The sequence below is a fragment of the Ceratotherium simum genome, chromosome 2 (assembly GCF_057802395.1).
Source record: "Ceratotherium simum simum isolate JZ-2026a chromosome 2, ASM5780239v1, whole genome shotgun sequence".
NCBI lineage: Eukaryota > Metazoa > Chordata > Mammalia > Perissodactyla > Rhinocerotidae > Ceratotherium > Ceratotherium simum.
This window is the reverse complement of record NC_141901.1, coordinates 4,253,447-4,268,658: the sequence shown is the minus strand read 5'-3', so window position 1 is coordinate 4,268,658 and position 15,212 is coordinate 4,253,447. Positions and strand designations below refer to the sequence as shown.

Below are 15,212 nucleotides of genomic sequence, written 5' to 3'. Positions count from 1 at the left end.
AGAAACTATTAAATGTTTTCAAATTTTGGCTAATCTTAGCCTTTTTTATTTTTAAAAATCAACTTCTGTTCTTCAGAAAACAATTTTAAGTGCTGGAAAGCCTACTTTAGGGTTTTTCCTATAGAACAACAAGCCTTTTGGGGAGGGGGATGTCTGGCTTGAATATATAAACTGTCTTTGATGGCTGAAATTTAAAATAGACTAAGGCATTTTGGTTTTAGACATATGATGGCTCATGGTGGCCATGTTTTGTGTTGAGTTTGGTCTTTGTGCAAAATTGTTGAAACCCCTTTAGGTTTCTCTGGTCTCCTTGAGAGTCAGATGATATGAACTCTAGGACTTTGATATCTTATGTTTAAAATCTTTGCAAAGGATTTATTTTCCCCCTTGAAAAATTGAAGCTGCCCCATCACCTTCACAGTGGCCAATGATAAAATAAAATGACAGTTCTGAAAAGGTATGAATTCTTAGGCAGACGGCCTGGCCTAAATCCAAGGTAGTAGTAATATCTGTACAGCATGGTAAAAACCATGATTAAAAGAGGGAATGACTAAAACAGAAAACTAACATCAAGATTCGTTATATACAGTCAGCTCGATGTGCCCAGAGATGATAAACTCCAAATATCGAAAAAGAATTACTTGTATTTACTCTTTTACATTTACTAGGTTGGGAACTCAAGAAAGAAAAGGAAAATACCTTTTTGAAATATTTTTAGCATTATATTTTAGAATAAGATATTATATCTCCATTATTTTCAGTTTACAATAAATATTATTTATTTCTTGTAGTTGTACAGTTAATCAGAATTTTATTATTTTTTATATATTTATTTTTTGTGTGAAGTAATTTTGTTAAATGTCTTTGAAGCTCTTGACAATTCAATAGAAAATCCTTAAAAGATTCACGTAGAATACTTGTGACATAATCTTTAGTTTATAGTTATGGAAATTAGGACATGAATTATACAAGGTCAGGCTCATGGCTTAAGAATTATGCCTACTTCTTTGTTTTTATGTTATGTAGAAACATTGTTACTTTTTATGAATGTTAAGTGGTTCATCATTTTTCCCACTTTTAAAATTCATTCTAAAGGAAGCCTTGAACATGTATATGCTTAATGGTATATTCTATTATATTTGCTGTGATTATTTTTGACTTTCATAAGATTTTGGTTAAGTCATTTAGAAAGCTAATTTTCACTAAGTTGTACACCTGTTCCTTTCAAACCTTAATGTTCTTACAGCTGATATTTAAATTTTTCTGGACAGTAGGGGAAGGAAGCTATAGAACTACGCTCGTTTATGACCACAGACATACGAATTTGAACCCTTTGAACATCTGAAGAGCAAACCAAAGATAGGATAGAACTGCCTAAGCCCAATAAGACAAGTATCTGTTTCAAAAACTATATTAGAAAGCTTCCAGGTTGGAAATGAAATTTATGGGAGAAAGACTTCTGATTCTTTCTCATCACTTATGAGTACAGATAATGCAACTATGGACAGCATGATTGAGACTTCTAATGATTGTTTTGATTTCCTAGTTAAATGTTTAAGCAGATGACAAAATATGCTCTTCAGTCAAAAAATCAAATATAATTTAAGTATTTATTCTCTTCTAATAATTATAGTTAAATGGTTCTTAAGCTGCTGGGGGAAAAGGCAGAACTTGCTTGATATCAAGTAAACTTGTTTGATTATAAGTATACTAAGTTTGAGTTTACAGTAGAAGTAGAATAAGATATATATTAAATGTACATGTAGTTTTTATCCTTTTGAAGAGGCAGAAGAAAAGCAGAGTTGTTCTTGTCTCTTCTCTTATATATCTTCTGGGATACCTAATATTGCTTGATGAAAATTTTGTACTGTGAAAACCTTCATTAAACAGATAACCCTAAAGAGATGAACCCACATCAGCAGGTTCATTTGGGATATCAAGGGTAGTATAATTTGTAAGTGGGTGTGGTTGTGATTCAGTTTTGAAATTATTAGATACATCCGTTATGCCTTATGGTACAACTTTTTGTACTGGTTTATGATTGAAGTATGAATTTGACGTATTCTCACTTTAACACATATGTAGTGTGTTTGTAGGGGTGGGGAATAAATAATAGAGATATTTTTCTTAGACATTTTTTTTTTTTTTCATTCTGTTAGGTTGAATTACTGTCCAGTCTATTATCAAGATTACTGATAGATTGTTTTGGTTATAATGAGGGAATACCTTTGCTTATGGAAAAAGAACTCTATTTGGGAGTAACGTGTTTTACTTTGCGTGGTGCTTCCGCCCCAGCTTTGTTTCTTTAACATATTTTATGCTTCGCAGTACAAAGTGTTTACTTTTTTTCATATCAGACCCTCTATTATAATTTTTTTCAGGTTAGAGTTTTGTTATCTTTCTTGGAGGAATCTTAAAATTCTTTAGAAAGACAGTTTATTTGTGGATCACTGCAGGGTTAAAGGAATCCTGAATTTCTTTCAGATGAACTCTTATTACAGTTTCCAATGTCTTAGCGTTGACACTGTCTCTCCTTGGGCTGAAAGATTGTGACGTTAGTCAATATTTTTAACCCTTTCCTTGCCACAATTTCGCCTCCCTAACCACGTCCCCCATTTTTAAAAAACCTTATTCACCTTTGATTTATTGCAGACTCAAGAATGAACAATCCATCAGAAACCAGTAAACCATCTATGGAGAGTGGAGATGGCAGCACAGGTAAGAGGTCATTCTCAGATCCAGCTTTTTAATTAGATCTAATAGAGCTAAAAGAAGAAACTTGCCATTTAACTGTGACTCATATTTGGCAAATAAAGACCAATTTGAGTATTAAGTTGTCAAATATAATTTAGTGCTTGCAGGAGCTGGGATCGTGTTTGCTTAAGATTAACTTCTGCTGATTGTTTCATCTTTTTGCTACTGTCTGTCAGAGAAACTACAAAGTAGTTGAGAGAATAGTCCTTTGCATCAGATAGTTCTGGGTATGAATTAGGGATTTGCCACTTACTAGCTGTATGACTTGAGGCAGTTTCCCCGATCTCTTTGAGACTTAATTTATTCACCTATAAAATGGGGATGATATATTTCATAGGTCACTGTGAGTATTAAAGGAAACGTGTTAAACACAGTGCCAGCCACACCCTAACCATTCAGTAAAAAGTTGCTCTTGTTACAGGTGTTACTCAAAATAGTAAATCTTATCCACCCCACCACATTCAGTATAAATTATATTGAAGTTATGACAGTGTCAGTAGATAGTTAAAAACACACACACTTAATTCTGATATATCTTTTTATTTGGTAATTTTTAAAAAAATGTACACTTGATTAAACCCTTTATCAGGAGAAAATTAATATCATATAAATGAGAAAACTGAGGCCCCATGAGTGAAAGGTAAGTCCGTAAATGGTAGATTGTCTCCACAGCCCGTACACTTAATTCAGTACCTTGCTCAGAAGACATGTGACTGTGTCTTTATCGTCTGCCAGAGATGGCACAGGGACTTCCCCGGTTTCTGGTAAAGGCATAAATTAAAATACTTAACCATGTAAGAAAGGAATTAAGCGCAGGGATACACAGAAAGCAATAGTTTCTTAAGTAAACTAGATTTTTCACTTGTAGAGAAGGTTGCCTCTTTGACCCCCATTTTAAAAATGCCTACTATGGGTGATGGTAAGAATGAGAGTCAGTCTTGGAAACTGCCTTTGTTTTCCACCCCTGCTGCCCTTTTAATTTGAGGTAGATGAGTTGAACCAGTATAGCAGCTTCCTGCCTACGTATCTTTCACTCTAAACTGTTCTATACCTGGAGATACTTGTTAATCTTTTAATCTCTAAAGTATACCTGCCTCTTTATGTGAAACTGAGCCGTGGGGCTTCCTGTTCTGTTTAACATGTCTCTCAAATTACTCTAACTGAGGCTGGCCAGGTAGACTGTTGTGGTACCTCCTGAGAAGGGGAAGGGCAGCATTCTATTCTGTCTGAATTGTCAGCCACAATCTCCTTTCTGTTGTTTCACTGTCCCCTCTTTGGGCCCCAACTGGCATTATTTTGCTGCAGATCCATCTGCCAGTGCTTTGGCCACCTTGTGTAGGTGTGGGACTTGTTTGCAGAGAGACACAGGACAGTCGATCCCATGAAGACGCTAGGGAAGAGTGTGCAGGGCACCCGTGCCTTACTAAAGAACGGCTTCACAGAAGAGGCATGTATTTCTAAGGGAAGAGACACAGACTCACAGAATGATTGGAAAACACTGAAAATGTCCACTGCATCGGACAGCTTGGGAATCCACCATTAAATTAGAAGTTTTAGTAGCAACCATTTATTGAGCGCCTACATTTAATAAAACCCCAGTGTCATGTTTTTAAGAATCTTAAGCACTGGTATACATTACCTGATTTTAATTTGAGTTCTTATGACAACCCTGCAAGTTAGGTATTATTATTTCAAGGAATAGGAAACTGAGACACATAGCCAGCCAGGAAATAAAGGTAGAATCAGAATTTACACCCTGCATTTGGTTTCTCCCATAAACTGCAGTAAAATAAAACTGAAAATTTAAGCAATGCTTTGTATATCTTCAGGTCTAAAACCATTTACGGAGCTATATAAGATCAATTCTAGCTGCAGCACTTGCTGAAACAGTCTTATGAATTTCTTGCCCTGTTTTAATGTGGAATGCGTGGCAAACTTATTCCCACCATAGTATCATGCTGAGCAGTATCAATTTAGATATTGTACTGTTTAGTGTCTTTAAAATTCTGATTTTGTGGCTAAGAACTGGTGCTTTTCTTAGATTTCTTTACTTCCATCACCAGCAGTACAAGTTGATTTTCTCTTTTCCCTACAAATAGAGAAAATTTTTATTGCTTTTTCACAAGAGTTACTGCTAATGTAGTAATGCATAGAAGCTGGATCAGATACGCAATGATCAGCCATCCTGACTCTGGAGTGTGGCAGCTCACTTCCTGTGTGTCGACTGCAACATCTGTTGCCTCTGTAGCATTTCCAGTGACTTCCATGTCATGGACCTTTACATTCACTTGAGGATCACTGAAACCTTGAATGTCAATTTCTTAAATGTTAAGGGTCTGTGACTATGTTCTTAGCACCTCCCACTGATGTTAGTTTGTTAGCCTAGGAATATAAAAATATATTGAGTTCCACTTTGCATATTAAATTACTATGTTCAATACATTAGGTATAAAATTACAGTTTATACAGATAATTACATGCTTACAAAGTGATTTTTATTTAAAAATATAACAAACCTGAAGATTGTTTAATTGTAAAATAAATATATAGGTTCTTAGTTTTTGCTGGTTTACGAATAACAAGTAAAATTTTCAGTGGAAAGAACCCTTAGCATTATAATAAATAAAACTGAAGTCTCACATCTCGCATTTTCTGGATTTGGAATACTTTTGTGTAGATTACTACAATTTTAAACATTTCAGGAAAAAATCTGTGACATTTTAAGAAGAATGATATTATAAAATTATTTAAGATTGTGTTGATATGTTACTTCTTTGCCTTTGTCCTGCCAGAGCAATTTATTTAAGTTGAGCAGCTAAATCTGACAATGCACTTTTGTCAATCCTTGTATGTTCACAGAAAATCGATAGTTTAGGTTTGTTAATTCATTTATTCAATAAGTGCCTGTTGGGGCCGGCCCGGTGGCGCAGCAGTTAAGTGTGCGCACTCTGCTGTGGCAGCCCAGGGTTCGCAGGTTCGGATCCCGGGCGCACACCAACGCACTGCTTGTCAAGCCATGCTGTGGCGGCGTCCCATATAAAGTAGAGGAAGATGGGCACAGATGTTAGCCCAGGGCCAGTCTTCCTCAGCAAAAAGAGGAAGATGGGCATCGGATGTTAGCTCAGGGGTAGTCCTTCTCACCAAAAAAATAAAAATAAGTGCCTGTCCTATATGTAAAATATTGTACTTGGTGTTATTAAGATTCCAGTGCAAGCAGGTGAGATACTCTCAGTCTTTGAGAAATTAAAGCAGTCCATTAAGTGATAAGACCGATACACAGATAACAGGTTCAGGATAGATTGTGGTAATTCAAGAGAAGGTATAGAAAAGTGCCATAGTGATATTTCTTTGAGGAAATTTGAATGTTTATAGGCCAGGTGGAAGGAACCGCCAGAGAGAGAGATTGAAGAAAGAAAAAGAATTGATGGAACCAAGGTAGGGGAGAAGGGCTAGGGTCAGAAGTACAGAATGGAGGGTTAACTTTGAAAATGGAAAAAGATATACCCCTTTTTCTAAAATTGAAGAGAAGAAGGTTAAACAATGATAGAAAATTGAGGTGGAAAGGAGAAGGAAAATAAGGAATAATTCACATTAGATTGCTTCATTTTTCTCATTTCTCATTTAAGTTGTTGAGGTGGTCATCTGAGAGGAAGGCAGGTGTAATAGTAATAATAATGGCAGCAGTTCCCATTTGTTGAACTCTTCTTACAATATACGCATGGCTAGCCGCTTTGTTATATGCTTTATGTCGTAATTGTGGAAATACTTCTGTAAGGTAAGTAGTGTTATGTCTGTTTTACAGATAAGGGGACTGAATTCATAATTGTTTAGTAATTTGTGATGGCAAAGACTGTGAGCTTTTCATTACCTTTCGTTATCTCACACTGCCTGAAAGATGAGTGAAGTGGATTTGGGGGTTTGAGTAGAGTGAATGAGTTTTGACATAGTTACCTTTAAGGAATTTATTAAAATAAATAAAAAGGATTAATAAGCTTTTCGAGAGTCAGACTCAGATTAAAGAAAACAAATTTGTAGCTTATCTAGCCAATGAGGTTATATGAGCTTTCCGTAGCCTAGCTCAAGAAGTGCGAGATCAGGAGTGAGGAAAATGGAAGATGAGATGATTTTGCCAAAATAATATCTTCTCAACAAAATATCCATCTAGATAAGAGGGAGTAGTAATGATATTTCTTGTAACATAGTTTTTTGCACAAGGATGCTGTGGAGGATGCTTCTCTCAGGGGAAGCAGTACCTCTCCATTTCTTCCTCCTTCCAGCCCTTGGAAACCTCTAATCTATTTTCTGTCTCTATGAATTTGCCTATTCTAGATACTTTATGTAAGTGGAATCATACCATATTTGTCCTTTGTGTCTGACTTGTTTTACTTAGTATATTTTCAGGGTTCATCTGTGTTATGTATAGCTGAATAATATTCCATTTATGAATATGCCACATTTTGTTTATCCAATCATCTGTTGATGGACGCTTGGGTTGTTTCCACCTTTTAGCTGTTGTGAATAATACTGCAGTGAACATTGGTGCATAAGATCTTAGAGTCCCTGTTTTCACTTCTTTAGGGTATATAACTAGTAGTGAATTGCTGGATAAAACAACACAAATTTATTATCTTACAGTTCCAGTGGTGAGAAGTCCTAAAATTAGAGTGTTGGAAGGGCTGCATCCCTTCTGGAGGCTCTATGGAGAATCCATTTCCTTCCCTTTTCTAGCTTCTATAGGCCACCGCATTTCTTGGTTTATGGCTTCTTCTTCCATCTTCAAAGCCAGAAGTATAGTGTCCTCAAATCTGTCTGTCTGTCTCTCTCTCTGACCTCTGCTTCCATCATCTGACTCTCCTGCCTTCCTATGTCTCTTATAAGGACCATTGTGATTACACTGGGTCCACTCAGATAATTGAGGGTAACCTCCCCATCTTAAGACCCTTAAAACTTAATCAGATCTACAAAATCCATTTTGCCATGTAAGCAGCTTCTGGGGATTAGGTTGTAGACATCTTTGAGTGGCCATTGTTCTGCCTACCACAGTAGTTTATCCTAAATTAAATCTGATCAGCTGTATTATAGATGGCAGTTGGAAAAGTAAAGAAGTTGTATAAAGTTTTATAAAGGTTGGCAGGAAAAACCAAAATTTTTTTTGGTTTTTTTTTTTTTTTTTTGATGTAAAGAAGTGTGGGACAAATTTTAAAGCCTTGCTTCTTTTAATCAGAGGGCAGACTTATTTCATCAGTACTCCTGACAAATGGTCATCTGCCCGGTGCCTGGGCTCATCCACTGACAGGGACCAGTAGTTTTTGATACATCCTATTCTATTGTTGTACAACTCTGTTATCTATATTCTTTTGAATTCTGCCCTTAGGAGTAACACAGATCAAAATGATTTTCCTCATCTTTTAAAAAATGAAAGCTCTTCTGGAAGTCATTGCACTATTGTAAGTCTTCTCCATTTATTTGACATTTATTATAAAATGATTTTTTATCAAGTAATAATTTATTATATCATAATTTACTATAAAGCAATCATTTATAATATTATAATAGTGGCTATCATTCATTAAGTATTTACTAGATGTGTTAAACACTTTGTATAGATTATCTCATTTAACCCTTATAACAGCCATATGAGGCACTGTTTTCCTCTTTTATAGATCGGAGAATTGAGGCTCCGAGATGTTTAGTCACTTGACAAAGGTCACACATCTCTATAAAAGTGAGCAATGCCATTCTCTTATCTTTTGAGTTATGTTCCTTATGTTTTGTCTCCAATGTGCAAGATACTGTACTGTACTCAGGAGAATCACTAAAGTTGAATAAAATATTGATTTTGTTCTCAAGAAATTTGTCTGATAGAGAAAACATGTATGAAAATGTAGTAGAAGATTCATAAGAAGTATACAGGAGTCCATGAGAATTCAGTGTGGGGAAAAATTGTTTCTAGCTGGGAGGATCAGGGACGGCTTTGAAGAAGATGGAGCTTAAACTGGGCCTTGAAGGCCGGGAAGGATTTAAATATGATGATGGTGGGCAGTATATGTTCAACAGGAAGAAACAGTAAAATCTAAGATGGGAGGAAGAAATCTGTCCTAAAGGTGTCTAATTTCTTCAGATTTTTTCTGTCATTTCATGTGATTTCTAGATCCTTTATCATTTAGTCATCCTCAGAATTAGACAGCATTCTAGTTCTTCAGACTTGAGTGTAGCCATTACCATGCCATTGGCTTATTCTTGTTATTTTTGAAAACTTACCATTGGCTTATTATAATTATTTTTTATAATTAACGAAGGTAAAAATGACATTAGATTTAAAATTTTTAAATACAAACTGATATTTTTTCTGATAACATTTAATTGTTTTGAAATATTAAAACTTATTTTAAAGCAACTGACTCACCTGTTAATTCATTGTTTTGTGATCAATTAACTGTAAGTCTTTTTTCACCTGAATTGTGATAGAGCTAAGGCTCCCCTATCCTATCCTTGTTCACTTGACTTTTCATTCAGATAATTTGTTTCCTAGGATAACATCAAGATCTTTCTGACAACTGAAAAGGCCAAAGAAATTTGTTAATGCAACGTAATATACATTTATGAAATAGCATTCCAAAAATATTACTATCAGAAGTCCCTGGCAACCAGTGATGTGTTCGTTCTGTGGGATTTATTAGTGCCATGGCTGATATTAGGAAATTATATCCATAAGAGAGCATGATCAGACATCATTTTCTCCAAGATGAAGAGAAAGGATCCTGAAAGACCAGAGAATATACCTGCTATTCTTCATAGTAACTGAAGAGTCTTGATGTCTTGAACCAGCACTAGTTTTGGAAAACATTTGCAGATAAAATACCAGTGTCTTCAGGAGAAGCTTCAGAAATTCACTGAGGAACAGGCCTCACATAAAGTTCTCATCTAAACAGAGTGGAACAATTGCAGGGTTCAGACTCCGAAGGCCTATTTTCCCTTTGAACTTGATCCGAGGGCCATTTCTACTATTCTTATTCCTTTTATTATTATTATCATTTTAAATTTATTACATATTTTACTGTGTGGACTACATTCTGCACTGGCCAAAGTCTCTTATAAGCCTGAGGGTGGAAGTACCCTTACTGATTTTTCTTGGAGTTCCTCCTCAGTGAAGTTTTAAACCCACAGGTCATTGAAGCTGGCTGGAACACTTCTAGAGAGCCTCAGGAGCACAGTGGAGGATGTGTTATTCTGTTCTTGGTGGTCTAGAAGCAAAAAGCAAACACCTACAGGGAAGATGGATGTTCCTCTAGTGTTTGATTTGATAGATGTCAGTTACAGGATATCACTTCTAAGAGGTTCTGACAGCTATATATTGACAAACTTGCCCTGACCCTGCCCATTGGTGCATGTGGGGATTTGTGTTTTTTTAGGTGTATGGAGCAGGGAGCTATAATTACTGAACCTGGGAGAATACTAAATGGCATATGAGTTAAGATTATACTTTTGTTACATGAGTGAATGAGCAATTGATCTTTTGCCAAGAGAAAACCCAATGATAAATTTAGAATTTTAAAGGTAGTATCCATTTCATTTTTATTCATTACCGATAGAAATTTGGAACATGAATAAGAGGATTTGTCTCTAAAAGGCCGCTTTAGGCACAGATTGTGAGACTGTCTATAATTTTCTTCCTTGTCTCTTAGAGGGCAATTTAGTTTCCTCTCATGTCACTTTTTTGTGATTTTTTTTTTTCTAACAAGTGTAAAAGAATTTTCCAGCCATATTGTACTTTACATCTTGCTTGAAGCAAGAAAACTAGACCCCATTACTCTTTCAGTTAGATCCATTATATAGCATCCCAGCTTAGAGCAGTGGCAGTGGAAACCAGGGTTCAGATTTAATGAGCCTTTGGGGGAGGGAGAGAGGAGAATGAGGAGGACTACAAAAAGCAAGGAAAGGGAGTAATCTAAAATGAATACCTGTATTTGGCTTGGGACCAGGGTAGCTGCAGTGCCGTTCTCTAAGGAGGAACTGCCTGAGGGGGAGTAGACTTGACAATGAGGTGATACATTCAGTTCTGAAAATGATGCATTTGGGCTGCCCTGTGGTACTTGGAGGTGAAGAAGTAAGCAATTGAAAATAGAGGTATGTTCCTAAGGAAAGAAATCTGGCTGCTTACGTAGATGTGGAAGTACTTGGCAGGGAGATCTGCTGGGAACAGAGTGGAATAAGCTGAGAAGAGGACCAAGGGCAAAGCTCTTCTACAACGTTGGAAGGGCTGACAGAGGAAGAAGAGCCCATGAAGTAGCCCTGCACTATCTTGCAGGATGGCCACAGGCCACAGTGGCTATTAAAATTAAAATTATATTTTTAAATTAAAAATTCAGTCATGCTGGCCACACTTCTAGCGCTGAGTAGCCACATGTGGTTAGTGGCTACCATATTCGATAGCACATATATATAACCTTTCCATCACTGTAGAAATTTCCGTTGGACAGTGCTTAAGTAGTTTAAGAAAGAGCAACCTTGGAGATAAGAAGTGAACCAGACAGCAAAGTTCATGGAGTTAGTATTCAGTGTGGTCAAGTCCTGCAGAGAGCCCAAGACATAGGAAGCTTAAAAGCTGACCTTTGGATTTGACAGTTAGTAGTAATTAGGGACCTTTTAAAAGGTTTTAGGTAAGGGTAGGGAAAGAAATTGCTGTGAATAGAGAAGTGAATGGTTGAGGAAGGGGAATGATAAAAGTAGGCGACTCTTTTAATGGAAGCTCTTTTAATGGAGGCTGTATGTCATAGTGGTGAAGAGCTCAGACCCTGGGACCAAACAACCTGGATTCAGATCCTGAATCTTTCACTTACTAGTTATGTTACCTTGGGCAAATTCTTTCTTTCTTTACCACAGTTTCTTAGCTGTAAGATGGAGATTAATAATAATCCACTGCATAGAATTGACATTTACATTAAAGCAAGTAGATGTGTGGCTCACGTTATTGAATGACTGCTCAATAATTGTTAGTATTTATTATGAGTGTGATGATGATGACGACGATATATTAAATAAGGGGAAAGAAAGAATGGGAAAGGAGGTCAAGTATGTTTATATGCTAAGGAGAGGAACCAGTTGGAGGGAGGTGGTAAAGAAAGGATAGATGATTCAGGAATCAAAGTTCCTAAGGAGAAAGGAGGTGTTAGGTTTCAGAGCACTGTTAGATGAAGTAGCTTAGAGTAGAAGAAGGTCCCCATCCCTTTTTTTTAAGGTAGAGAAATGGAGAGTGAAGGAGTTAAAGATAGATACAGATGATGGATATAGATAACAAGTTATTAGGTAGAAGCTGTAGGGGGAAGAGGAGGAATCCCTCTCTGCCCTTTCCCTTAAGGTTCTTATGGCTGGCCAAATAATTAACAAGGCAGGTTAGCAGGAGAAAATAATACCAAGTTTAATAACATGTATACATGGGAGAAACTCAGAAATGAGCAACTCGTCCCTCTGTCTAAGCTGCTTGCTTAAGTATTGCAACTAAAGGCGAGGAGCATGTTGGGGGTGGGTAGTGGCCTGGGACTTCAGAGGGCAGGAAGACAATTCTTTTCAGGGTCATCTATAGATAATGTGGTCAGGGAGAGACAGAGTTTTTGATAAAAGAGGCTTGGTGCCTTTCCTATTGTAACCTCTATCCTACATTATCTTTACAGCCATCATGATAACAACTCTTTCTTGAAACAGATCTTTTGTTTTAAATTCTTTAGGCAGTTTGGGAGGGGAAACTCAAATGTTCTTCCTGAGTTCTCTGAGTCCTTATTGTCTTCAGCTCGAAATAATCCGCATACCAGAGTGGTGCCTCCTGGGGTAGCTTGCCCTGAGCACCATCAAAGGTAAGGTAAGAAAACACTGTTGATAGTGTTAAGAATAGAGGCAGGTAAGGATGTCCTTGTGGTACTGGGTAAACGAAACCTTGGAATAGAATGCAGTGAAGAAGTCAGAGAAGAGAGAGTTCATCCAGATAAATATACAATATAAGAAAGGTTAGTAGCAAAGGGTCATAATTCAAGCCAGGAACCCCTGACATCAGAAAAAATCAGAGGATAATTGACTACAGGTTTTCAGGGACGTCTTTGTGTTTCTAAAGAAGGCAGGAAACGACCACCATTTAACTGGCTCACATCTTGAAGGTAAAGATGAGTAAGGAGCATTTGACCAGGTTAGGAGGCAGAAGAAAGATGGAGCAGAGTAAATGTTTGGTAAATTTTTCTTTGCCAACAAAAATGTTAATATGATACTATAATTTTAGAATAAGGACTTTCTGGTTTTCTGGGTCCTCAGAGTATTCTCTTTATGTGACATGTTTAAATTATTTGAAAAAGACTTTGTCTCAGTAGCTTGTGGGTCACAAGTCATTCATTTTTCTACAATTAAGAATAAAGTTAATAAGAATCTGTTTTAATAGTACCTTTCATCCAGATAGACTTAACAGTTCAACAGACATTAACCATTTATAGAAATCTTGTCATGCATCAGTGATGTATAGTCATCTACAAGGTAATATATTAAAGCAATTAAAAAAAACATACCATTACTTAGGAAATAAAGAATATACAGTACAATAGCAGTGGAAATTTTTTGCAGATATGTAATAATCATTCATCTTGTAAATGATCTATAGCATCAATTCTGATTGTGCTTCTTGCTTTTGCAGTAACATAGAACTTTTCCATAGCTTAAGTGATTCTCTTTCTGGATTTCCATTATCCTAGATTCCTCGTATTTTGTGGTGACTCACTGGAAAGAAACCACTTACATAGTGTGTTCATAGACACACTAAAAATGAGCAGAAGCTAAGTTTTCCTTGAAGATCTTTTAGCTGTTATTTATGTTAGTTATGCCCCATAAGAAAGGTTGCCTGACTTTCTGTGAATTTCATTTGGAATTTGTGCCTGCTTATCAAGGTAATGTAGTGACAGGCATAGATATTGTCATTATGTCCTGTATGGCATCTGAAATTTAGGCTGTTGTTGGTAAATTTGACTTTCACTGCCTTAAATTTACTGACAGATAGAAATCTGTGAAAAATGTACTTTTTTTCGGGGCATGCCTAGTGGCGTAGCGGTTAAGTTCTCATGCTCCACTTCAGCAGCCTGGGGTTCACAGGCTCGGATCCCGGGCGCGGACCAACGCACCGCTTTTTAAGCCATGCTGTGACAGGTGTCGCGTATAAAGTAGAGGAACATGTGCACGGATGTTAGCCCAGGGCCAATTTTCCTCAGCAAAAAGAGGAAGATTGGCAACAGATGTTAGCTCAGGGCTAATCTTCCTCACACACACAAAAATATATATATACTTTTTTTCTTTATTATGTAGATTTAATTGAAGTAGTGGTATAAAATATGATTTTCATTACAGATTAAAATGTAGTACAATATCATCCAAAATATAGCTGCTGAGTGATGAAAAATAGCTTTCACAAACTCCATGTTCCAACAAACTCCATGGTCCAAAAATCTCTTGGGCCCTCATTCAAGAAATTCTTATTCTTATTTTCATACCCAATTCTACCAGGAGTGAATCTCACATTACTTGCCCTATATCAGAGTATAAGTCGCCAATTAGATAGGCGAGGCTGTCTGCTATAGGCAGGTGAACCGATGGGGTAGTAAGATTTGTACTGTCAGATTTGTCTTAGAGCTGCAGATTTGTTTTTGTTTTTGTTTAACTGAGGTGAAGTGCATGTAACATAAAATTAGCCATTGAAAGTGAACTATTCAGTGGCATTTAGTACATTCACAGTGTTGTGCAACCACCACTTCTATCTAGTTCTAAGATGTTTTCATCACCCTAAAGGGAACCCTTGTACCAGTTAAGCAGTTGCTCTCCATTTTCCTCTCCTCCCAACCCCTGGCAACCTTCAATCTGTGTTCTGTCTCTATGGATTTATCTATTCTGGATATTTCATATAATGGAATCATACAGTATGTGACCTTTTGTGTCTGGCTTCCTTCACTTAGCATAACGTTTTTGAGGTTCATCCATGTTGTAGCATGTATAAGTACTCCATTCCTTTTTATGGCTGAATAATATTCCATTGTATATACAGGTATCCACAAGGGATTGGTTCTAGGACCCCTGCAGATACCAAAATCTGCGAATGCTCAACTCCCTTATATAAAATGCTGTAGTGTTTGCATATAACCTATGCACATCCTCCTGTATGCTTTAAATCATCTCTAGATTACTTCTACTACCTAATACAATGTAAATGCTAAGTAAATAATTGTTTAGGGAATAACAACAAGAAAAAACAGTCTGTGCGTGTTCAGTACAGACACAACCATGGTAGGCCTTTTGATCCAGGGTTGATTGAATCCACAGATGTGGAACCTGCTAATACGGAGGGCCAACTGTATATACTACAATTTGTTTATCCAGTCATCTGTTGATGGACATTTGAGTTGTTTCCAATTTTTGGCTATTGTGAATAGTACTAC

General features: G+C 36.7%; 1 protein-coding gene across 4 annotated transcripts in view; it reads left to right on the top strand.

The window, feature by feature from the left end:
- POU2F1 (POU class 2 homeobox 1) overlaps positions 1-15,212 on the top strand; it is a 172,886-nt gene that overhangs the window by 93,090 nt on the left and 64,584 nt on the right. For all 4 annotated transcript variants that reach the window (XM_087437551.1, XM_004425076.3, XM_087437544.1 and 1 more), the window contains exon 2: positions 2,653-2,718. In XM_087437551.1, the coding sequence (XP_087293677.1) occupies positions 2,653-2,718 (66 nt within the window). The remainder of the gene's footprint in view (positions 1-2,652; positions 2,719-15,212) is intronic.